This window comes from Pyrus communis, chromosome 5 (genome assembly GCF_963583255.1).
Source record: "Pyrus communis chromosome 5, drPyrComm1.1, whole genome shotgun sequence".
Classification (NCBI taxonomy): domain Eukaryota; kingdom Viridiplantae; phylum Streptophyta; class Magnoliopsida; order Rosales; family Rosaceae; genus Pyrus; species Pyrus communis.
This window is the reverse complement of record NC_084807.1, coordinates 4738092-4760953: the sequence shown is the minus strand read 5'-3', so window position 1 is coordinate 4760953 and position 22862 is coordinate 4738092. Positions and strand designations below refer to the sequence as shown.

The window sequence follows — 22862 nt, the reverse complement described above, 5'->3', positions numbered from 1 at the left end:
ATAATTGACCCGTAATTTTAAAATATCAGTTTTTATATTAAAAAAAAAATATCATATGTTGTCAAAAAGTCATTTCAATCGACACATACATTTTAGTATAAAAGCAATGTTTTGGTTATTATGAGTCTTCGATTGTAATTGAATTCATTCATATTTGGGTATTTTTACAGAAATAGAATAGTTTGATTTGTTTTGACATACATTTCGTCATACCAGTAAAAAAGTAAAATAAAATATGAAAAATTTCTTTCATCTGTGTTTTATCTCAAACTGGTGATATTTGGTTGTCGCAAACCTCTTACAACATCAGTCAGACGTTGAAGTGTCATTGAACTGGTTCAAACCATTATGAATTTATGGGACTCATAGAGTTACGTGACGGAGGAAATCTTAATCTAGTGTATGACCTCTAGATCAGCTACACACACAAATCCGCCTCGTAATTTTGTATCACCAAGGCCCACTCTTGTAGAAAAAGTGTGGGATGTCGTAAGTCATACGCAAGAATCTCTATTGCTTACAAAGTAAGACTTCTTTCTTTGTCCTAATTGCAAGAAAATTGCATTATTCCAACTTAGGACCTGCCACTCTTGTTCCTTAAAGACTTTAAAAGTAAAAGTACCCCACCATTTAGACAACCCTTTTTCTAATTGTTACATTCTTTTGCTAATTTTAAATGAATGTCTCACTCCATACCTTCAAGACCGTTCTTCAAATCAACGTAACACATTAATCAAGATCTTCTTATATATAAATAGTTGATTTTAAATGAATGAATCACTCCATAACTTCAAGACTGATCTTCAAATCAACGTAACACATCAATCAGGATCCTCTTATATATAAATAGTTGATTTTTCAAACTTGTTAAAATTTGATTAGTTTAACTTTCTTATCTTTGGAAATTTATATGAAAGAATAATCCTCCAGATGCCAAAAACTCTTTTGGTATAGCCAACTGATACGACAATCTTCATTCCTAACTTATATTGTATGCGTGTTGACCGTTGGGTATCCTAGATCCATGAAGTTTCTTGATTCACCAAGCACCCATGCACGTCCAACTACATCCCAAACTATTGTGTTTAGTTTATGATTCATATTGTTTCATCTAACTAGCATTCGAAGTAAAGTTCGGCCGAATAATTAGTTTTGCTTATGAATTAATTGGCTTTGTTAGGCAAGTTTTGGTATTCCATACTAAATGCGAAGAGAAAAACTTGGGTGGGGATGACATGCTACCGTAAAATAGATAAAACATGTTACTGTAAATAGTGTTACAGAATTCAACCTCACAAAACATGTTACCGTAAAATAGATAAAGCCAATAGACCTTTTCAACAATGGTAGTGCAATGTATAGTCGTTAAGGCCTAAAGTCGTATAAATATGAAGTGAAATCTAACGATTGGTGTCTGAAAATGAGTTATAGAGGAGGAAGAGAAAGATGGTTAATTATAACCACATTGTGGTGTATTCAAATGAAACCAAGTGATCGCCCTTTGATGTACAAAGTCATCGAAATGCTTGGAAGAGATGTTGAATGTCTGCAATTGCTTCTCAAGCCTTCTTTGTGCCCACAAGAGGCGTCTGTGATTGTGGGTGATATTCAAGAAAATAAATCGAACCCAATGTGTTCTAACATCGAGCTAACATGTTCATCGTCAACTTGGTGAATATCAAATTGTTAAGAAAGTGCAATAATGTTATAATAATTAAATACAAGACATTATTACTAATGTAATCAGCTCATGGCTTATACACTAACAAATGTTTGTGCTTGAATTCATCTATGAACTACTGGTTGGTGGTATACATCTACATGTTACTCTAATTCAGCAATTGCTTCCAACTCTAGGGGGCGCCTTTTGGGGATGCCTGCCTGTGATGTTTGTGTAGGACCTGCAGAAACAAAAGGATTAGGAGGCATCGTCAAGTTTTCTCCTCCTTCTAGCATCTGAACAACAGTTTTCATGGAAGGACGATCCACTGGGTGCCACTGGATGCACCAGAGCCCTACAATTGCAAGTTGCTTTGGAATCTTACCATCCCCTTCTTCCCCGATATGGATTCGTAGGTCATCTCCTTCCTCTAGAAGGTTATAAATCCATTCTGGATAGTAAATTTCATTGGTCGTGTCCTCTGTAGTTGAACCAATATTCTTCTTTCCTCCTATCATCTCAAGCAGCAGCATTCCAAAACTATAAACATCTGCCTTGTAAGACACATTTCCAAAATTCCTGGAAAACACTTCGGGTGCAATGTAGCCCATGGTCCCCCTCGCTGTAGTCATTGACACTATGCTTTGATCCTTGGAACATAATTTGGCCAGACCAAAATCAGAGATTTTTGGTGTGAAGTTTTGGTCTAGCAAAATATTGTGGGGTTTGATATCGAAATGGAGGATTCGTAGATCGCATCCCAGATGAAGATATTCCATTCCTTTGGCTATGCCGATAGCAATGTCTTGCAACTTGTCCCAACCAAGGAAAGAGTTCTTTCTATCTACTGATGAAATATAATCCTGGAGCGAACCATTGGGAAAGAATTCATAAACCAGAGCTCGTCTAAATCCATCCGCACAAAAACCAACCAAGCGAACCACATTGACGTGGTGAATATGACCCATTGCTCCCACTTCATTTACGAACTCTTCCCCATCGCCCTTAGAATTGTTAAGTACCTTCACAGCAACAAAGCATTCAGAAGAAAGTTTTCCTTTAAAAACATTTCCGTAGGCTCCTTGGCCTAATTTGTACTTGAATTGATTTGTAATCCTTTTAATATCTGCATATGAATATCTGCTTGGCTTGAGAGCTTTGTAGTCCGCTAAAAATGTTTCAAGTTTTAATTGATTCTCTTTTTCCTTTTGATCAGCGCTATAGACGTGATACGCTACAAAGAACCCTAGTAACAGAACAAATGAACCCAGGGTTGCTCCTGCAAATAGATAGATTCAACCCATGAGTAAACATTTATTCTCGAGTGTCCCTTGGACATGAAACAAAGCTAAACACCACCCTTACACAACTCACCTGTTGCCACAAACGTCTTTGTTTTGCCTGCAAAAGATAGTTGTGAAAATTAGACTGTCAGTTATGGAAATTGATTAATATCGTCACCACATATATAAGCCACATATAAGCCACTAGTATATCGATCATAATCTTTGAAAAAATTCATGAGCAGAATGTATGCGAAATATAGATTTACATGTTTTCCTTACTTGGTTTCCTATGGTGAACACATTCAATTTCGCTCTTGGTGCCATTGATCTTCAATCTACACCTCTTGCCCTCTGCTTCACAGTCTGTACAATTCGGTTGGGACCATTTGAATTGAAGAAAATTGCCATTTTCCACCCAATCGCCAAATGGAACTGATAAAACATCATACATCCTTGTACAAGACTGTAGGGCTGTGAATTTTTCAAATAATCTAAAGAAAGAAGAGACGCCATAAACTCTGTATCCATGGCCACCAAGGCAGGGGACTTGATAGGCATATATATCTCTTTCAACAAGAGCAGGGCAACGGAATAAGGTAACATTACGTAAGCTACCTCGGAAGTAGAAGTGAGAGATTACCGTGTTGGTGATTTCCAAAGGCTTCAACAGCAGGCAGTTATCTGGGTGATATACTTGGATTTCCTGATGCTTGTAATCTATGTGTTTGACAAGGAATTTTACTAGTACCATTGGGTGGTCAAGAACCGCCTCATATCCGCCATTTCTTTCAATCTTATTATCCCCGGAATGATGCCCGCTGCGGAAGGGGAAATGGATAGCCAGGCCATGATCATCGCCGCACGTGGACTCTGTGCACGCATATTGGCTTCCCCCGACCCCTTCGATGAAGGCCAATAACAATAATACGCAAAAGGAAGAGATGATCAATTGCTGCATCTTTGAACTAACAATGCCTAGAGAGAATTTTTTTCCCTAAGCAGAGCTAGTATTGAGGGATGTTTATTGGACCGATAAACATGAACTCGTGCGTAAGATTGGAGCCTTGACAGTGGTTACGTGTTGTGTTGAAAGAAAATCACACTCGACAATTAAGTCAAATAAACCAGGCTGACTCTCTAGTCGTCATCGCTTACCTAATTAGACGACAAGAAAATCACACTCGACAATTAAGTCAAATAAACCAGGCTGACTCTCTAGTCGTCATCGCTTACCTAATTAGACGACTTTTACTGCTTAATTGGTAAACGCATGACTTCTATTTTGGATTTTTTTTTAGATGTCATTTAATTGGATAAGGTGCTCTTACATCTTATCCAATTACCATCACGTATGTAGGAAAGCTCGTTTGATTATCAAACCCCCTCTCTCTCCCTCATCTCTTTCTTTCTCTCTCCATGGGAATAAGGGGAAACTGGTCCTTCACTTGGTCTGCTTGGCTCTTGATTATGGCTTTTCTTGTCGTTGGCTTATCCGGTGAAACTTGTAGCGCAAAGGATGACAGTACAAACTGTACCTTCTCCTGCGGCAATATTCACAACATAAGCTACCCTTTTCGACTAAAAGATAGTCCAAAGCACTGCGGCCATGTTATGTATACGCTGTCCTGTGAGAACGACACCACAGTAGTAGACCTACCGCCTTCCGGAAAATACTATGTCCAGGCAATCAACTATGATAACTACACAATCCGCATCATAGATCCTGGCCTTCAGAACAACAATTGCTCCTCCATGTCGAGAAACTTTCCACTTGAGTCTTACACATTGAATTTACCATATGATTTTTATGGTAAATATCCAATGGATTCACCGCTTTCAACAGTTATATTTTACTTGAAGTGTTCGAATCCAATGAATTCTTCTCTGTATGTGGACACTGCTCCATGCTTCGATGCAAGTGCTTCTTCTTCGAGCCAACCAAAAACGTACAGCTACGTCAAGGTCGGTTTGATGGAAGTAGGGGATTTGGATGAGGGTTGCAGTGCAGAGTGGATGACTTGGGCGCTCTCGAGCTACGTCAAGGACTACAACACCTCTTATGAAAACATACACAAGGCGCTCATGTATGGATTTGAGCTTCGACTAAGTGATGTTGATGAACTGGGTCCAATCTGCCAAGGCCAATGGAGTAGTAATTTGAAATGTTTTCCACACAGCATCCCAGGTGCGTGAATTCTCATAGAACATAAAGGCCATGGCTACTGATCACTATGTTTAACTCGTTTCCCCAGGCATAATGTTACATTGTCGAACTTATGTTTTTCAATAAATTAAATACTTGTATTGTCAAACTGTGCAATCCATCTAAATCAAACATTCAAATCAAGAGAAATGCTAAAGAGATTCTCTATAGACTCTCCGCCATGTCCTCTTTGTAGGACAATTTATGTATCAACATAATAAAATGATGTGCCAAAAAATATTAAGTGACGAATAATCTATGGAGAGTACCAGATGGTCTCTTAGCATTTCTCTCAAATCAATGGTTTAAATTTACAGTTTAATAATTGTTGTCAAACAGTCTAGTATAAGAGAGCATTTGCCTTTCGACTCCAATCCAAAAGTATGAGTTGTTATTAAAATTAGTTCCAACATTTGTACTGTTAAAGAAATCAACCCCATCTCATTGAAAACTTTGATAAATCTAGAATAAAGAATTCTAGAACGTTCACTAAAGTCGGTTAGCTAGAATTATCCAACTTAAACTAGTTCTCTGCAGAAAGGACTAGAAGGTAATGTATGGCTATTACAAGCCTAGGTTGGTGGCAGTGTGTGCATGATCAATGCACTAGAAAGTTCTAGCAATGACATGCCCAAGTCAGTGGGCAATGTGCAAGTCGGCAAACCTCACACTATGAATATGCGAGGTGCTAAACTAGAGAAACCGAAAAATAGAAGTAAGGAACTAAGAATCAAGAGAGAGCTAAGTAAGAGAGTGAGAAGCCTTGTAATTGAGTAGTCTTGTGAAGAGTGTGAGTGGTCTAGAGTTTGTCTCCAGAAGTGAGAGAGTGTCATAGCTTCTAAAGTGTGTCCTTAAGAGTGTGTGTTGTAATATTTTGTGAGCGTAATACAAGTAATTTGTTTACTTGTTTTGTCGCTCCAACACTTGCGTTAGAGTTGTGTACTCTAATTTTACCTCAATAATTGGTAATAGAGCGGTATGATCAGGGACCGACCTTAGTGAAGTTTGTGATAATCGTGAGAAATTTAGTACTTTGCAAGATTGTTGATTAATCTTGTTTGGCTTATTGAAGTTTTGCTGACACAATGTCTGATCTTCAAGTTGTTGGAGCCATCAAGTTGAACAACAAAAATTACAACATGTGGGCGACATGTATGAAGTCTTACCTATAAGGTCAAGATCTTTAGGATGTCGTCGGCGATAATGAAGTTACGTAGCCGGAAGAAGACACCAGTGGAACTTTGCAGAAGTGGAAGATCAAGGCAAGTAAGACCATGTTTGCCTTAAAAATCACAATTGAAGAGGACATGTTGTGTCACATCCCGCCTCGAGGTCCACCACATCCCCGGCCTACTCTGGCATCGTAGCACGATATTGTCCGATTTGGGGCCCTACCACACCCTCACAGTTTTGTTTCTGGGAACTCACACGAGAACTTCCCAATGGGTCACCCATCATGGGATTGCTCTCGCGCGCTACTCGCTTAACTTCGGAGTTCCCATGAACTCTGAAGTCAGTGAGCTCCCAAAAGGCATCGTGCTAGGTGGGGATGGGAATATACATATAAGGATCACTCCCCTGGGCGATGTGGGATCTTACAATCCACCCCCCTCAGGGGCCCAACATCCTCGTCGGCACACCACGCCCAGGGTTAGGCTCTGATACCAAATTGTCACATCCCGGCCTAGGGTCCACCACATCTCAGGCCCGCTCCACCACCATAGCACGATATTGTCCACTTTGGGCCCCTACCACACCCTTACGGTTTTGTTTCTGGGAACTCACACGAGAACTTCCCAATGGGTCACCCATCATGGGATTGCTCTCGTGCGCTACTTGCTTAACTTCCGAGTTCTCATGAACTCTGAAGCCAGTGAGCTCCTAAAAGACCTCGTGCTAGGTAGGGATGTGAATATACATATAAGGATCACTCCCCTGGACGATGTGGAATCTTACATGTTGGAGTATATAAGGAAAGCTTCAGCACTGAAAGAAGCGTAGGACACCTTCAGCACATTCTTTTCAAATAGGAACAATACAAGACTTCAATTTCTCGAGAACGAGCTGTTATCAGTGGCCCAAAGGGACATGACAATTGCCCATAACTTCCACAAGGTAAAGTCTATTTGCTGTGAAATTTTTGAATTAGATCCTAGTGTTGTCATTTTAGAATCCAAGATAAAAAGAATAATTATCCATGGATTGAGACCCGAATATCAAGCTTCCGTTGTCGCTATACAAGGATGACCGACCCAACCATCACTTGTTAAGTTTGAGAATTGACTTGTTGATCAAGAAGCTTCAGCAAAGCAAATGGGAGGGGTCTCATTAAAAGGTGAGGAGGAAGCGCTCTACACCAATAAAAGTAAAGGCAGCTTCAAGCAGCGTGCTTGTAGTGGATGTAAAATAAATGGTGATAAGGCGAAAGGTCATCAAGGAGGAGGAAGCTCTCGAACAAGGGGGGTTCCAGGCAACTATAGTCAGTCCCAAAATAATAAAATGTTCGAGGGCAAATGTTACAATTGTGGAAAAAATGGCCACATGGTGAAGGATTGCTGGTTCAAAGGGCCTGTAGAAGTAACGTTGCTAACTCAAAGAAGAAAAGTGAAGATGATTGGGACACCGTAGCGTCTTTAGCCTTGGAGGAAGAGTGGGACGCTGAAGCATCTTTTGTCATGGAGAAGCATGAGTTGGCTCTCACAGCAACAAGTTTGGAGTTGATTGACTGCCAGAATGATTGGATCGTGGATTCAGGCCGCATGACATGTGATAAGAAAAAGTTACAAAGTCTGACTGAGTACAAGGGAGGTCGATTAGTGGTGACGGCCAACGACTCATGGTTACCGATTGCTCATATCGGTAAGATAGTAATTGTGCCCCGATACAACACTAGCCAATGTCGCTTCAAGATGTCTACCATGTTCCAGATATGAAGAAAAATCTGCTTTCAGTGCCACAGCTGGCGTCATTAGGAAATTATGTCTTGTTTGGTCCACGAATATGAAGGTGTATCGACACCTCAAAGTCTTAGGGATGCCAACAATGAAGGGACAGCGGCTGCAATCAGTCTATGTAATGTTAGCAGAAACTGGCTACGTAAACAAGGCAAGAAAGAACGAGACAACGAATTTATGGCACATGCAATTGGGTCACGTTAGCTACCACAAGATAAATGTGATGATGATGAAGTCAATGCTTAAGGGGCTACCTTAGCTTAATGTGAGAACAAACACATTTTATGCAAGATGCCAATATGGTAAAGCACATCAACTACCATACGAGGAGTCGAATTTTGAAGCGGTACATGGTGACGTTCATTGATGACTTCTCTAGGTATGTGTGGGTTTTCTTCATGAAAGAAAAATCTGACATATTTTCAAAATTTAAAGAGTTTAAAGAGATAGTTGAAGGAGAAGTGGCAAAGAAGATCCGTTGCATGTGCATAGATAATGGAGGAGAATGTACCTTAAATGAGTTTTCCAAGTATTTACGATAATGCAGAATACGTCACCAGTTCACATGTGCTAACACTCCATAACAGAATGGTGTAGTGGAAAGAAAGAACCGACATCTTGCAGAAATATGTCGGAGTATGCTACATGCCAAGAATGTACCAGGAAGGTTTTGGGTCGAAGCTATGAGAACTGCAGCTTATGTGATCAACATGCTTCCTCAACCAAGGTTAAAATTTATTTCACCCTTTGAGAAACTGTGGGATATTAAACCTACAGTTAGTTACTTTCGAGTATTTGGCTGTGTGCGCTATGTATATGTTCCAAGTCACCTACGTTGCAAGTTTGACAAGAAGGCAGTCTGATGTATCTTTGTGGGATACGATAGCCAAAGAAAAAGGTTAAAATGTTGTGATCCTACAATTGGAAGGTGTTACACATTGTGAGATGTGGTGTTTGATTAAGCATCTTCTTGGTGGTCCTCAGAAAAAGAGGCATTGCCTGATTCGAGAAAGATTGAAGATAAGTTGTAGTAGAAGATAGGGGAGCAAGCTGTTTGAATCTAATCGAGACCAGATGAGTCTGAAGATTCACTTGATGGTGATGATGTTGAGCAAGCAGTACCTCAAAAACCTTGGCAAACTGGCGTATATCAACAACCAGAAGATGATAGACCGAGTGAAGTGGAAGTATCAACTCCACAATCACAACTAAGGAAGTCAACGAGAATACCAAAGTCCAATCCCCAATACGCCAACGCAGAAGAAGTTGAAGCTGAGATGCGTAAAGAAGCATCAAAGAATTTCAAGTGGCATACATCTGGGCGAAGAGGATGCTACGCTAAAGAAAAATCAAACTTAAGATCTAGTGGCAAAGTTAAGAGATGTGAAACCCATATCTTGCAAATGGGTGTACAAGATAAAGCGTTGTCAACCGAGCATAGAGGGAGAAGAATGAGATGGTGTTGAGGGGGTGTTAAAGAAATCAACCCCTTCTCATTGAAAGACCTACACAAATCTAGAATAAAGAATTCTAAAATATTCACTAAAGTCGGTTAGCTAAATTATCCAAGTTAACTAGTCCTTTGTAGAAAGGACTAGAAGGTAATGTATGGCTATTACAAGCCTAGGTTGGTGGCAGTGTGTGCATGACCAATGCACTAGAAAGTTCCAGTAATCACATGCCCAAGTCGGTGGGCAGTGCAAGTCGGCAAACCTCACACTATCAATATGTGAGGTGCTAAACTAGAGAAACCAAAAAAAAAAGAAGTAAGGAACTAAGAATCAAGAGAGAGCTAAATAAAGAGTGAGAAGCCTGGTATGTGAGTGGTCTTGTGAAGAGTTGAGTGGTCTAGAATTTGTCTTTAGAAGTGAGAGAGTGGCATAGCTTCTAAAGTGTGTCCTTGAGAGTGTGTGTTGTAATATTTTGTTAGTGTAATACAAGTAATTTGTTTACTTGTTTTGTCTCTCCAACACTTATGTTAGAGTTGTGTACTCTAATTTTGCCTCAACATTTACTATATCTAGGTAATTAATAGTTCCAAATTTTTACTGTATCTAGGTTATTAATACGTTTGATAACTATTAACTGCTCTCAGTTTTCGAAAAAAAAAAAAACAAAAACTGAAAATGAAGCTTAAAAGCTTTAACTTAGTTCAGGATGTTTTAATTTCCATTTCTAATACTAAATTTCCACTTGAGGCAGAACAAATTGGGTATCTGACTTCATGCATTAGTTTTAAATTTTAGTCTCTAAGCACACTCACACACAAATGGAACTACATAGAAATATCGATCAACAGGGACAAAGGCAACGTTTGATTTAGAAATGCAGACAAACACAGATTTTGGTTGGGACTTGGGACTTGGGAGTGCACAATGACAACAGAAAAACAACCTATACAATTTTAGAGAACTCTTCCAACTTTGTTTGCTGAATTGCTAATGTTGTCTTCTTCTTTGTTACTGTAGGTTTCTTTCGATTTCTGGGGGAGGTGATTTACGGTAAGGGAGTTCGTCTCATTAACTAATCTCCCCCTTCTTTTTTTGATCCAATGTTATTCTGTTACAACTTCTGAGTTCACAACAAGAGGTTTGACCCTTCTAGGAAATAGTTTCAAACTCTGGTTAACTATATTTGAACAAGGGCATATTTGGATTGCTCTTGAAAGGTAAAAAATAACTTCCATTGCGTTTGGAAAAGACATAAAAGTTTTTTTCGCTCATATAAGCGTTTTTCTTTTAGAAGTATCTATCATTGCCAACTTCAGGAAGCACTTCTAAGCTCTTCTTTGAAAATCCATTGGATTTGTAAGAAAAATTTCAACATGTTTATACCGAAAAACATTTTTTTTGGCACAAGTTGAGCAGAAATGCTTTTGAAAGAAAGCAATACCAAACAAATCTTTACTGGTTACCTGACTTAATATAAAAATAAAGTTGATATTGATATTTTTTTTTTTTTCAGAAGCACTTCTACTAGAAGTGTTTTTTATTATAAGAATGTTGAAATTTTACAAATCCGAGTGCATTTCAAAGAAGCACTACCTCCTAAAGATGCTGCTCCAAATTGCGTTTTTATGAGCCAAAAACACTTTAAGTTTTTAGTCATAAGTGATTTTTCCCCTTCCAATGGCATTCCAAACATGCCCTTGAATAGTTTAGATTATGAAAAATAGTAAAATATGATAGATCAAAATTAAAAACATGTATTTTGGATTTTCTGTACATATCATACAAAAATCTGGACAAAAAGAGTGTAAAATGCATCAAACACATTTCTTGGTATGTGTCAACACTTGATTTTAAATGTGGACTAATGTTTTCCTTTTTCATGATTTCGTCCCTGTAGTTTTCTTTGCTCGTGGAAGAATATATGTTGGTAAGAACTTTCTATCCAAAAGTTTCTTCATTTCTAGTTTATTTTCTTCTTCTTTTTGTTTCAACAACAATTGTCAATCCAAAGAACAGTCGCACTTTTCTTTTCTTTTACACAAATAATATGTGGGAGAGGGTTCTTTTCTTTTACACGAATAATATTTGGGAGAGGGAAAAATCATACTCGCCACCTCTGGCGAAATGGTGAATGTACTTAACCAACTAAGCCACCTCCTTGTTTTTTGCTCGTTTTTACTATTGTATATTTGTGCTTGCTCATATCTCAAACGTTGTAGTTTACATTTCTTGCAGATAATCCTCTATGGTTTCGGGCGATATCCTTCAGTAAGAACTTGTATTTCTTGCATATTATATCTCGAGTCTTTGATTTTATTCGTTTGATTCACTTTTATAACTTATACTTAAGCCTTTGACAATTCGTACTATTGCAATATTTGTTGCAGAACGTGGATGGGCGCCATTGATTTGCCTCGGTAAGAGCTTTTAATTGTTCTCACTTTCAGTTTCCTTTCTCTGGCACTCTTTTGGTGATGATAAATCTCCTGTGCAGGTTTATTTTTAGGAGGAAGACTACTTTTAGGGGTTCCATTTGTGATTGCATTTCTGATCTATAGATGGCGAAGAAGACATTTGTCGGGGTTTAGCATCATCGAAGATTTTCTGCAAACCGAAAACAACTTCATGCCAATAAGGTACTCTTACTCGGACGTTAAGAGAATGACTAATAAATTTAAGGACAAGCTGGGCCAAGGCGGTTATGGTTCTGTATTTAAAGGAAAGTTACGCAGCGGTCGTTTTGTGGCAATTAAACTTTTAGGCAAGCCTAAAAACAATGGGCAGGACTTCACTAGTGAGGTAGCTACTATTGGAAGGATTCACCATGTTAATGTGGTGCAACTTGTCGGTTATTGTGTTGAAGGATCAAAGCGTGCTCTAGTATACGACTTCATGCCTAATAGCTCTCTTGATAAATACATTTATTCCAAAGAAGGAAGTATCCCCTTAAGTTGTAAGAAGATGTATGAGATTGCTTTTGGAGTTGCTCGAGGGATCGAATATCTACATCAAGGTTGTGACATGCAAATTCTACATTTTGATATCAAGCCTCATAACATTCTTCTTGACAAGAACTTTAACCCGAAGATCTCCGATTTTGGACTTGCAAAATTATATCCCGTAGACAATAGCATTGTTACTTTGACGGCAGCAAGAGGGACGATCGGATATATTGCTCCAGAGTTGTTCTACAAAAATATTGGAGGGGTCTCATACAAAGCTGATGTCTATAGTTTTGGAATGTTGTTGATGGAAATGGCAAGTAGAAGGAAGAATTTTAGTACAACCGCAGAGCATTCAAGCCAAGATTACTTCCCGTTATGGGCTTACGATCAATATAGTGGGGGAAATGATCTCTTGGAGATGGGCAATGTTACAGAGGAGGAAAAGATAATGATAAAAAAGATGGTTATGACTGCTTTCTGGTGTATTCAAATGAAACCAAGTGATCGTCCTTCTATGGACAAAGTCATACAAATGCTTGGAGGAGATGTTGAAAACCTAAAATTGCCCCCCAAACCTTTTCTTAATCAACAAGAAATGCCGGGAGTCGATATTCAAGGTAGTTTGAACCCAAAATCTTCTAACGGTGAGATAACGTGGAGTTTGTCAGCTAGGTGAATCGGTGGTCATCAAGATGGTAAAAGATTCATCAAAGTATTATTTAAGTTTTATTTTCCTACTGTTAGGTAATAATTATATTTTGTTTTTGTAAAAAGTTTTTGCTAAAAAATAGGGTAATGTTATGGAAATCAAAATTTTAAACCAAATGATATGGTTGTTGAGGATTGGATTGATACTTAAGTGTTATTAATGTGCTTATTTTCTATTGGTAACACATTATTTGATGGTTGTTATATTAACACTACACATATTGTTGAATACAGCTCACATACTTAATACACCCCACATTTGATTTTTTAGTTATAAATTATATTAATACACTCCACATATTTCTTCATAATACACTCACACCCCACACACTTTACATTTTCTATATACACCCACATTTCCTACTTATATTCCACACTCTTTACATCTTATGTCCAAATACATAATATCATCCAAAGCACTTTCGGTGTGAAGCTAAAGGCTTGTGGGATACTAGAGTTTTTCTAATTTCTCCCAACCACACGTGAAGCACAACTCCACTTTGAACTTAGAGAAGATTTAGTTCAACAAATCCTAAACTAGGTGTTGTGGGTTACCACCTCAACAATCTCATATTCTCATTAGTCTAATTCAACGGAGTATACAAGGCATAACTCATACTCTATTACGTGCATGCAGAATTGACTGGCATTGCTGATGGAAAGCTTGGAGTTTTGCACAGCAAGACATGCGTGGAACTTTTCTAATAAAAGTGGTGCAATTACGAGTGGGAAACGTCTATTCATTTTAAATTGTACGTTATTTTTTAGGCAATTAGATCCTGGTCTAAAAACGTAAGCTGCTTTTTAGTTTAATCCAGTTTTCCTATGATCCACAAATACCAGTTTCGTGGTCTATGAGTAAGAGAGAGAGGGATATTATTTTTAGTTGTTATTTAATTGTGAAATCAATATGTAATTTAGTATACGGTCTAGTGTTATTTCTCTTCAGTTGGAAGTGAGAGGTTTTATATTCGATTTTCACTAAAAACTAATAATCATATTATTATTAACTTATTGTGAAACTTAGCCCATTTCTTACCTGTTAAGGTAAATCATTTACCTCGTTTTTAAGAAGAAGAAAAAAGGGGTAAAGTATAAAAAACTACCTCAACTATTGGTGTCATGACACTTTCATACCTCATCTTTTAAAATTGACAATGTCATACCTCATCTTTCGAATTTATGCAAATGTTATACCTTTCGTTAGCCTACCGTTAATTTGTCAGTTAAATGCTAACGTGGCTTGATTTTGACCCCACTTTCTATTAAAAAATTTAAAAAATATTAAAAAAATCATTTAATATTTTTAAATATTAAAATAATAAGGAAAAGTTAAAACAAAAAAAATCAAAAAAATCAAAAACCTTTTGTCTCATCCACCCCCTCCTCCCCTTCTCTCTCTCTCTCTCCCCATCTTCTTCTTCCCTGCGTGATTCAACCAAAAAAAAAAATTTTGAAAACCCATCAACCCCTAACCCCCTGAAGAAGAAAAAGAAAAAGAAAAAGAAGAATAAGGAGAAGGAGGAAGAAGAAGAAGGAAGGAAGGAAGGAAGGAGGAGGAGGAGAAGAAGAAGAAGAAGAAGAAGAAGAAATAAAAAAAATAAAAATACCCCAACCCAGTTCATCCCTCCCCCCCCCCCCCAAAAAAAAAAACCAAACCCAGTTCGTCCCCCCCAAAACAAATCCAACCCCCTGCCAACCCAGAAAGAAGAAGAAGAAGAAGAAGAAGAAGAAGAAAAATAAAAAATAAAAAAAATAAAATAAACCCAGATCCCGTTCGCCGATTCCTCGAGGGGGTGGGTGTAAGGGTGGGTGCAAAGGGTGGATGCGAGGGAAGACGAACTGGGAATTTTTTTTTTTTTTTCTAGGTTGCAGGTAGGGGCTCGGGTTGGGGAGAAGAAAGAAGGACTCCGCGGCGCCCGCGGGGGGGGGGGGGGGGGCGTGGGTTGTGGGGAGGGTGGGAAGGGATGAGAAAGGGTTGTTTTGTTTTGTTTTTTGTTTTTATTTTTTTATTTTTTTACTTTTTTTATTATTTTAATATTTAAAAAATATTAAATGATTTTTTTTAAGTTTTTAACAGTATTTTATTAATTCTTTTAATAGAAAGTGGATCCTGAATCAAGCCACGTCAACATTTAACTGAGAAATTCACGCCAAGTTAACGGAAGGTATAACATTGGCACAAATTCGTAAGATGAGGTATGACATTGTCAATTTTAAAAGATGAGGTATGAAAGTATCGTAACACCAATAGTTAAGGTAGTTTTTTGTCCTTTAACCAAAAAAAATTATGGAACAAATATAAAGCTTAACCGATGAAGTGGAAATACACGTGGAGGTGCTGGAGGGAGAGTCTTGCGGACTCGCCTTTTAGGCGAGTGCTGCTAGCATTTCTCCAATATTTTTACCCGGGCTGCTACTATTCGTTTCAGAAAAAGCCAGTCGTCAAAATCCGACCCGGTAAGAAGGGTCTCCAAAGCTTAAAACCCTAGGACCCGACATCGACCAAAATCAGAGAGGGTGCGGGTAAGTATTCGACCCAAAAAAGTGATGTCAGTGTCTGAGGAAAATGCCAACATACGAGACCACCACCGCCGCTTGCTGGCGGCGAAATACGAGCTGAGACGGAACCTGTACAAGGCCCTCTGCAAGGACCCAAGCCTTCCCAGCGATCTGCGCGAGGAGAACCGCTTCAAGCTCTCCAAGCTGCCCCGGAACAGCTCCTTCACGCGCGTCAGGAACCGCTGCATCTTCTCCGGCCAAGCACGCGCCGTCTACGAGACCTTCCGTATGCAATAGGTCTTACATGTAAAGGATCCTGTACCCATGCCTCAAAATTTCCTTGCCAAGCTACATGAAACAGATTTCCGGAAGCCCACAGAAAAATTATTGCCAATTGAGAAGCAAAAATATTCTGATAAAGACGTTCCTCAGTAATATCAAAAAATTTTCTTATAAAAGAATTCCATTTTTTAAAATTTAAAATTAAATTTTTGAATTTATTAAATAACTTATTAATTAAATAACTTATTAATTAATAATATAATAACTTTTTAATTTATAATATCTTTATATAAACTAAAATATCTTTATATAAACTAAAATCTTTAGAATATATTAGAATATAAAATATATTTATTATATATTTAATATATATAGATATTTATTATTTTATATTTATTTTATATTTTATATAATTATATATTAATTATATATATATTTATTTATATATATATTATATTTATTTTTATATATTTATTTTATTATTTATTAAATATTCAAATTTTTAAAAATTTACAGTTTCAAAATTTACATATTAATTATTTATTATATAAATAATAAATAATTAATATGTAATTTACGTAATATGTAATAAGAGCGTCTCTTATTCAAGTCATTCAAAATATCTTTCTTGACATAGAAATCTACAAAAAATATGTATACATATGGAAATAAATTGCGTCCAATAGGATTTGAACCTATACCAAAGGTTTAGAAGACCTTTGACAACACGAAAAACCATTGTTCAACTCTTTGACAACATGACAAACCAAAAGCTCTGCCCTCCCCTTTATATATCCAAGGGATGGAAGGGCAGAGGCCTTTGGTGTCCCCTCCAGTCAAGAATTTGGGCCTCACAATCACTAGCCAATATGCTTTTCTCTCATGCCTTTCTTCGTTCATGGTTCGTTATTCTGGTGTCCTAGGCGTAGAGGAACCACACCAATCCATCCCGAATTGGGGTTATAGTTGATGGTTGTTTAGCAATTCCATCCATCTCTACTACAGAACCGGACACGAGAGTTTCTTCTCATCCAGCTCCTCGTGAATTAAACAATTAAAAAAAATTAAACAAAAAAAATACACGGTTAATAATCTATGGAATCGTGGGATTCTTTGAAATTTGATCTAATCGATCCCAAAACGGTGCGCCTCCAAGCTCTTCGTTTCCATTGTTTTCTCTTTTTTTGTTCGCAGTGTCTTCGCTTTCAGAAATGGGTTTTGTCATGAAATGGAAATTCTGCGTGTTCCATAATTCATGTCTATTAATTCCATAAGTCATTTCAAATTAGAATAGTTCAAAGCCAATAAAGATATCAGAAATTGTGAATTATTTATTCTGCACTAGAAGTAACTGCATAAATAATTGCTCTCCGGCACAAATTTGCGTTCATCTTTCTTTAGCAGAACAAATTGCATTTGTACAACACTAAGCAAACCTATATCTTTCCTTTTTGATACACAGTTCAAATGCAGAAAAATGCTCTTAACCGCTTAAGTTATAAAAAACCTTCGACCATTTAACTGACTAAAACAATAAATGGCAGAGTTTTAGGATTTGTTTCCCCAGAAGTTTGGGGTAAAATTGGAAGAAGAGTGGAGTCAAAGAAGGGAAATGAGAATGAAGAGAACAGCAGCAGCAAGGAAGGAATATTAACAGCAGCAACAAGGACCCCGTGTGTCACTTATGATAAAAGCAAGTACATTCGAAGGATGCATATGCATATTAGTTTTCGTTTTTCTTTAGAGAATGACGGTTTGGTCCGTTCACCTAGTGAACATCAGTGTAAGTTATCATGCAAAGTCATGAGCCTGTCAGTGAGTTATATGGGTGGGCATGGTTCGTCCGGTTTACTATAAAAAAACAGAAAACAAAAACCTGAAGAATTTGCATTGGTTTGGTTGTAGATCGTCGGTGATAACTTCTTTGGATTTGTATGAACTAGCAGACCGATTACAGTAGATGTTGCAACATTTGAACTAATCCAGACCTATTTAAGAGAGAGAGAGAGAGAGAGAGAGAGAGAGAGAGAGAGAGAGAGAGAGAGAGAGAGAGAGAGAGAGAGAGCGCTCTACTCTATGTAATGACCCTTTTGAACATAAAAATGAACTGATTACACTAGAAATGCAAACTGTTTATTAAATTAAACCAAACATTCTTAAAACTTCAAACTAAACATTTACTAGTTGAAAGACTTGGCAAAGAGAATTTGCAAATAAAAAAAATCAAAAAAAAAATCTGTCGAAGTTTATAATACTTCAACATGTCAATGCATCAAGATCTAAAACAGGTCGTACAATTTTATTGTATCTAAAAATAAACTCAAGGGTTTTGATGTCATTTTCTTCCTTGCTAAAAGATTCATACGTTCATTTCGTAGTTGTGGGTCGTTGTTTATTAGAGCTGCTCTTCTTTTCCTTGGCTAACAAGGAGCTCGCTTCCTTGTTATTTTCTGATTTACCACTCTTTGCTTTTTCACTGCTTCTTCTCTTAGGTCCATTGTCAAATATATACAATGACGCAGTGTCAGGAATTTCCCCTGGAATGTTGTAATTTGATTCTGACGCCATTGTTACAGTAAACATTGCAAGAAAAATGGGCTTTACATACAAAATTAAGGACACTAATGAGAAGTTTGTGCCTATCTAGGGTAGAACAGTGCTCATTCAATGATGAGCACCGTGTATTGTGCCCAATATAAAAAAATTGGACACAAGCACATTAGTAGGCACGGATGACACACCCCGACCGAAATCGAGACATGCTGGCCATCACGTGAGAGTGACATAACCATGTGCGTAGTCCGGATGTGATAAAATATGAAATTTAGAGTGAATAAAAACCAAACTAACTAATTTACATTAGGGATAATATGTAAGTGTGTGGAAGTGTTTAAAGTAGAGATACAAATATTCAGAGCATAGGCAACCTAGGTGCAGCCCAGTAAACTAAGTATTGATTATACAGAACATGAAAGAAATTCCTACATTTATTTGGATGCCTATCAAAACCACGAGAAGTCCTCGTGAGCCACAGGGAAACTCAACTAGCTAGAACCTGGAGGAGCGCAAAACTAAAATCGTGAGTGAGCAAAAACAAAGCTTTTGAAAACACAGTTGTCTTTATGACTAACCCCTCACATTAAAACCCGTATAATTTCCCAAAAGAAAATAACATGTACGTATATAAAAACAATGCTTAAAAGCAGTGAAAATAGAGGTATGCCATGTCAAGATGTTCAACAATAATATGTGTATGCCAAGTGATACGAATCAATGTAAAATAATATGTCAGCTAGAGTCACCTAATGTGATCTATATGGCTGAACCTATAGCTCATCAAGTATGCCTACACACGAGTCGAAACCACCTAGTGTGGTCTGTATCACAGGACTGGGTGTAAATAAGTACGCTCAAGTGATATGATCACGTAAAGGTTATGCGAATAATCACGGGTCACCTACAAGTCGGAACCTTCAAATGGCGCAAAGGAAATAAACCAACCTAAAATCTGATTGGGCTAAGGATAATAGGAACTAATTTGATTGGTGACTAGGTGATAGACAACCCAAAAATTAAATTCTACCCGATCTCGCTCATAAATCGTCATAAAGGAGCCTATTCAACCCTAACTCGCGTCAATGCGCTCCTAACGTCGAGTACGATTTAATTACGTCAGCGAGAAAATTAATTTAATCCTGAATATGTACACCCACGTCACTACACCATGAGAGCATTATCGTCATTTTACACACTTGGGGAGAAAATATATATAATAATTTGGGACGGGTCGTCACAACGGAAACCATGACTTTTGTGCCTTTAATGTCCGTCCAGCTTGCATGGGGCCTTTCGGAAATTTATTCTTAATTTGCAAAGACAAGATAAATGCTTCCGTGCCCTTTAATTTAATATATTTATATAAAAAGTAGATTTTCGTGTCCTTTACATATTTACTTTTCCAATCCTACAGTTGTTCTTTAATTTATCTGTGTCAATCTTAACACCTCACATTCTCTTCGCCTCTCCTTTCTCTCTCTATGTCCCTCTCCCTTTATCTCATTCAACCCCATCCTCCATACTCTTTACTTATTTGGCGTGTTTGTGGTGTTATAGGAAATAGGGTCTGAGAGAAATATGTAGTAATTTTGAAAGGAAGATGGGTTAAGTGTTTATGAATTTTGCAATTCCGATTTCAAATTTCTTTTATTGTATTTTTTAACATGTAGGTTTTTTTTTTTTTTTTTTTTTTTTTTGAGGTCGTTGATTCTTTGGGTACAATGCATGCATCTTAATTCTAAGAAGACGAGATTTGAATGTGTAAAGTGCATGTCTCTAATTGCTCCCCTCTCTCAATGTAAGTACATCTATGTATCTTTATTTCCTCAATTATATTTGATTTTGTTATGTTGAGTTGCCAAATTAAAGATATTGCACAACCTTTATGATACTACACTAAATCTGGAACATGCGAAACATTAAATTTTGAGTTTTAATTATTGAACAGCGCCAGCATCTTAAATTTGTAAGCATCCACAGTAATGGTTTGGGGCTTGATAGTTGTACCAGATCTCTATTTTTTTCTTTTTTTTTTTTAAATTCCCAAGTGCATGTCCATATGTGTAGACCTTTTTGTAGCTTTCTATAGTTTGGGTTTTTCTTGTTGTGTGCTTACATGGTTTGGGATTAATTTGCAGGCCTGGGTATTATAAAAAACTTTGCGCTTTCAGATTTAAGGTTTGATAATGTCTTACAGTTAATTGTCATGCCCAACAGTTAATTGACATGCCCATGGCAAGGTGTGCATTTTTTTCCATTACACTTATGTGTTCTATCAATTAAACTCCAGACCAACTACTAATCTCCTAAGTTCTTTGAATTCCTGTTTGTTAAACGTTGTAGGAAATGGCCTATTTTGAGATATTCTTTGAATTCCTGTTTGTTTTAGCCCGACCCATAGTTTTATTGGTATCTTGGACGTGCATGTAAAACCAAGCTGAATATTTCTTACCAATGGTATTACTATTTGATTTTATTTTGTAATATTTGAATTTTATGTTTTTTTTTTAATATTTAACCTATTGGGCACAGTAATAAAAATTTTGTTAACATGGATGGGAAAGTAATCTGGCAACTTGTCAGAACGAAGGCACAAAAAGGCCTTCATTTGTGCTGACATTATTGAGCACCAAACATAGTATTGTACCCTATGACACGATCACATATAAGAATTTAGGAAAATTAATGAAAATGACTTGAAAACTTTGAGTTTTAACGATAAGGACAAAATAAAGAGTAAAATGAATAGTACCATGATTGACTTTTTAGTGTAAAAATGTGGTTTTTCGTTAAAATGAATAGTACCGAGAGCTTTTCGATAAAGTTTCCATAAGATTTTGGTTGCTACACTGTTGCTATTGGTCTAAGGGCACATATATTGGTGCCTTAGGCCTTATAGGCATAGATAATTTTTTGTGCGCAGGACCCATATTTTTTGTAGTCAAAATTTTCCACTCCCTTAAATTACAATTTTAATCAACAAACTAACCGTGGAATTCTTAAAGGCAAAAAGACAATAATATGGTACCAGCTAAAAACCAAAGTAAACTCGTATAATTTTGGACCAAAAAATTCGACTTAAAGTTCAAAGTATTGCGTGCTGAATTGTTCATGAAGGAAGTATTTATACTAGTAAGATTGACTACCTGTTTAAGTAGGACATGTAAACTTACTTGTTTGCATTCCAATATCAAAGAGGACATTGAGGAGGAAACAAGATCTTGTTTACTTTGGGAGAGGTTCGTAGTAGATTATTTCCTTCCCTTTTCATTTGTTTCCATTGATATCTTTCCCTCTAGCAGACAAATTCTCTAGCACAGATATTAAAATAAAAATAAGTTTTAAACTTATAATATTTTTTTAAACAACTTATAATTAATTTTACAAAAGCTGAAATATCAGAAGGTAATTGTAAGTTAAGATTTACATGTTTACTTACTAAGAATAAGAGTTAGAATCATTGTGATTTATTATTTATTTTCGTCAACTAAAACATCATTATTGAAACATTTTTGGTTTAGCATGTGAGCCACACGTATTAGGCTAAAATGGAACTCTCCGTTACTTGTTGGTCTGTGACGCTGGCACATGTGCTAATAATTACATAAAGTTGACGGAATTTTCAATAACTCTCATATTTCTAGTAGTTTTCAGCAAGGCTGACACATGTTGCAATCTTATTAGATTAGGAATGTGATTATGTAAATCCGCTGATCCCTCTTTGTTTGTTCAATATTCATCCAAATGCACTGTAGTCTTACTATTATTTATTGATGATGTGATACTTACTGGTAGTAGTTCTGAGTTAATCTCAGTATATCTTGGAATATCTCTCATATTCCTATTAGGAGTAGATTACCCATTAAATATTGTAATCCTAAAGGGAAAGGTTTTTACCTATCCTATTACTATAAATAAAGGCACAATAGGGTAGAACAACAGACATCCACAATGACACATCTCTCTATTCTTCTCTCTTTGCCGCACCCTCTCTCTCTCTTTCTGGCCTCCATAATTGTTCAGTAAATTATGCCTACAACACCTTATCAGCACACTCTTAACGCTGCGCTAAAGAGAGTTTGATCTTCAATCAGGGGAGTATTACGTTTTAATCATTCTTTTTATGATTACTTAATTATTTTATTGAATTGATCTACATGCTATTGATTCAATTTAATTTTTCTACGTTGCACGTGATGTAATGCATTGGAGATGCAATTCTGGCTTTCCGAGAAGAATCTTCTACAAATTCAAGGGCTTTTGTAGTTTTCTACCAATCAAGTATGCTTAAAATAAAGTAAAATATTTGAAACGA

At 36.9% G+C, this 22862-nt stretch overlaps 2 protein-coding genes across 3 annotated transcripts; one reads left to right on the top strand and one right to left on the bottom strand.

The window, feature by feature from the left end:
* Positions 1-1194: 1194 nt before the first annotated feature.
* Positions 1195-4010, bottom strand: LOC137734083 (rust resistance kinase Lr10-like). Its single transcript, XM_068473356.1, has 3 exons — positions 3226-4010; positions 3035-3061; positions 1195-2939 (listed from the first exon to the last, which is right to left on the bottom strand). The coding sequence occupies exons 1-3, from the start codon at positions 3902-3904 to the stop codon at positions 1825-1827; spliced, it is 1821 nt and encodes a 606-aa protein (XP_068329457.1). The 5' UTR covers positions 3905-4010; the 3' UTR covers positions 1195-1824.
* Positions 4011-4307: 297 nt separating this feature from the next.
* On the top strand, positions 4308-14196 carry LOC137734082 (LEAF RUST 10 DISEASE-RESISTANCE LOCUS RECEPTOR-LIKE PROTEIN KINASE-like 2.3). Of its 2 annotated transcripts, XM_068473354.1 has the most exons (7): positions 4308-5131; positions 10572-10604; positions 11452-11481; positions 11790-11822; positions 11942-11971; positions 12049-13194; positions 13845-14196. In XM_068473354.1, exons 1-6 carry the CDS (start codon positions 4363-4365, stop codon positions 13173-13175), a joined length of 2022 nt encoding a protein of 673 aa, XP_068329455.1. In that variant the 5' UTR covers positions 4308-4362; the 3' UTR covers positions 13176-13194; positions 13845-14196. The 2 variants fall into 2 exon arrangements, with proteins under 2 accessions (XP_068329455.1, XP_068329456.1); XM_068473355.1 differs by lacking the exon at positions 13845-14196 and having other exon boundaries at positions 12049-13351.
* The last annotated feature ends 8666 nt before the right edge of the window (positions 14197-22862 follow it).

Bases quoted from the DNA above. Each gene is read 5' to 3' on its own strand.
- LOC137734083 (XM_068473356.1), bottom strand. From the start codon at position 3,904: ATGCAGCAATTGATCATCTCTTCCTTTTGCGTATTATTGTTATTGGCC. The intron at 3,062-3,225 runs GTAAGGAAAACA...TATCTTTTGCAG, and splicing joins TGTTCACCATAGGAAACCAA to GCAAAACAAAGACGTTTGTG. The intron at 2,940-3,034 runs GTGAGTTGTGTA...ATCTATTTGCAG, and splicing joins AAAGACGTTTGTGGCAACAG to GAGCAACCCTGGGTTCATTT.
- LOC137734082 (XM_068473354.1), top strand. From the start codon at position 4,363: ATGGGAATAAGGGGAAACTGGTCCTTCACTTGGTCTGCTTGGCTCTTG. The intron at 5,132-10,571 runs GTGCGTGAATTC...TTGTTACTGTAG, and splicing joins TTTTCCACACAGCATCCCAG to GTTTCTTTCGATTTCTGGGG. The intron at 11,482-11,789 runs GTAAGAACTTTC...CATTTCTTGCAG, and splicing joins TCGTGGAAGAATATATGTTG to ATAATCCTCTATGGTTTCGG.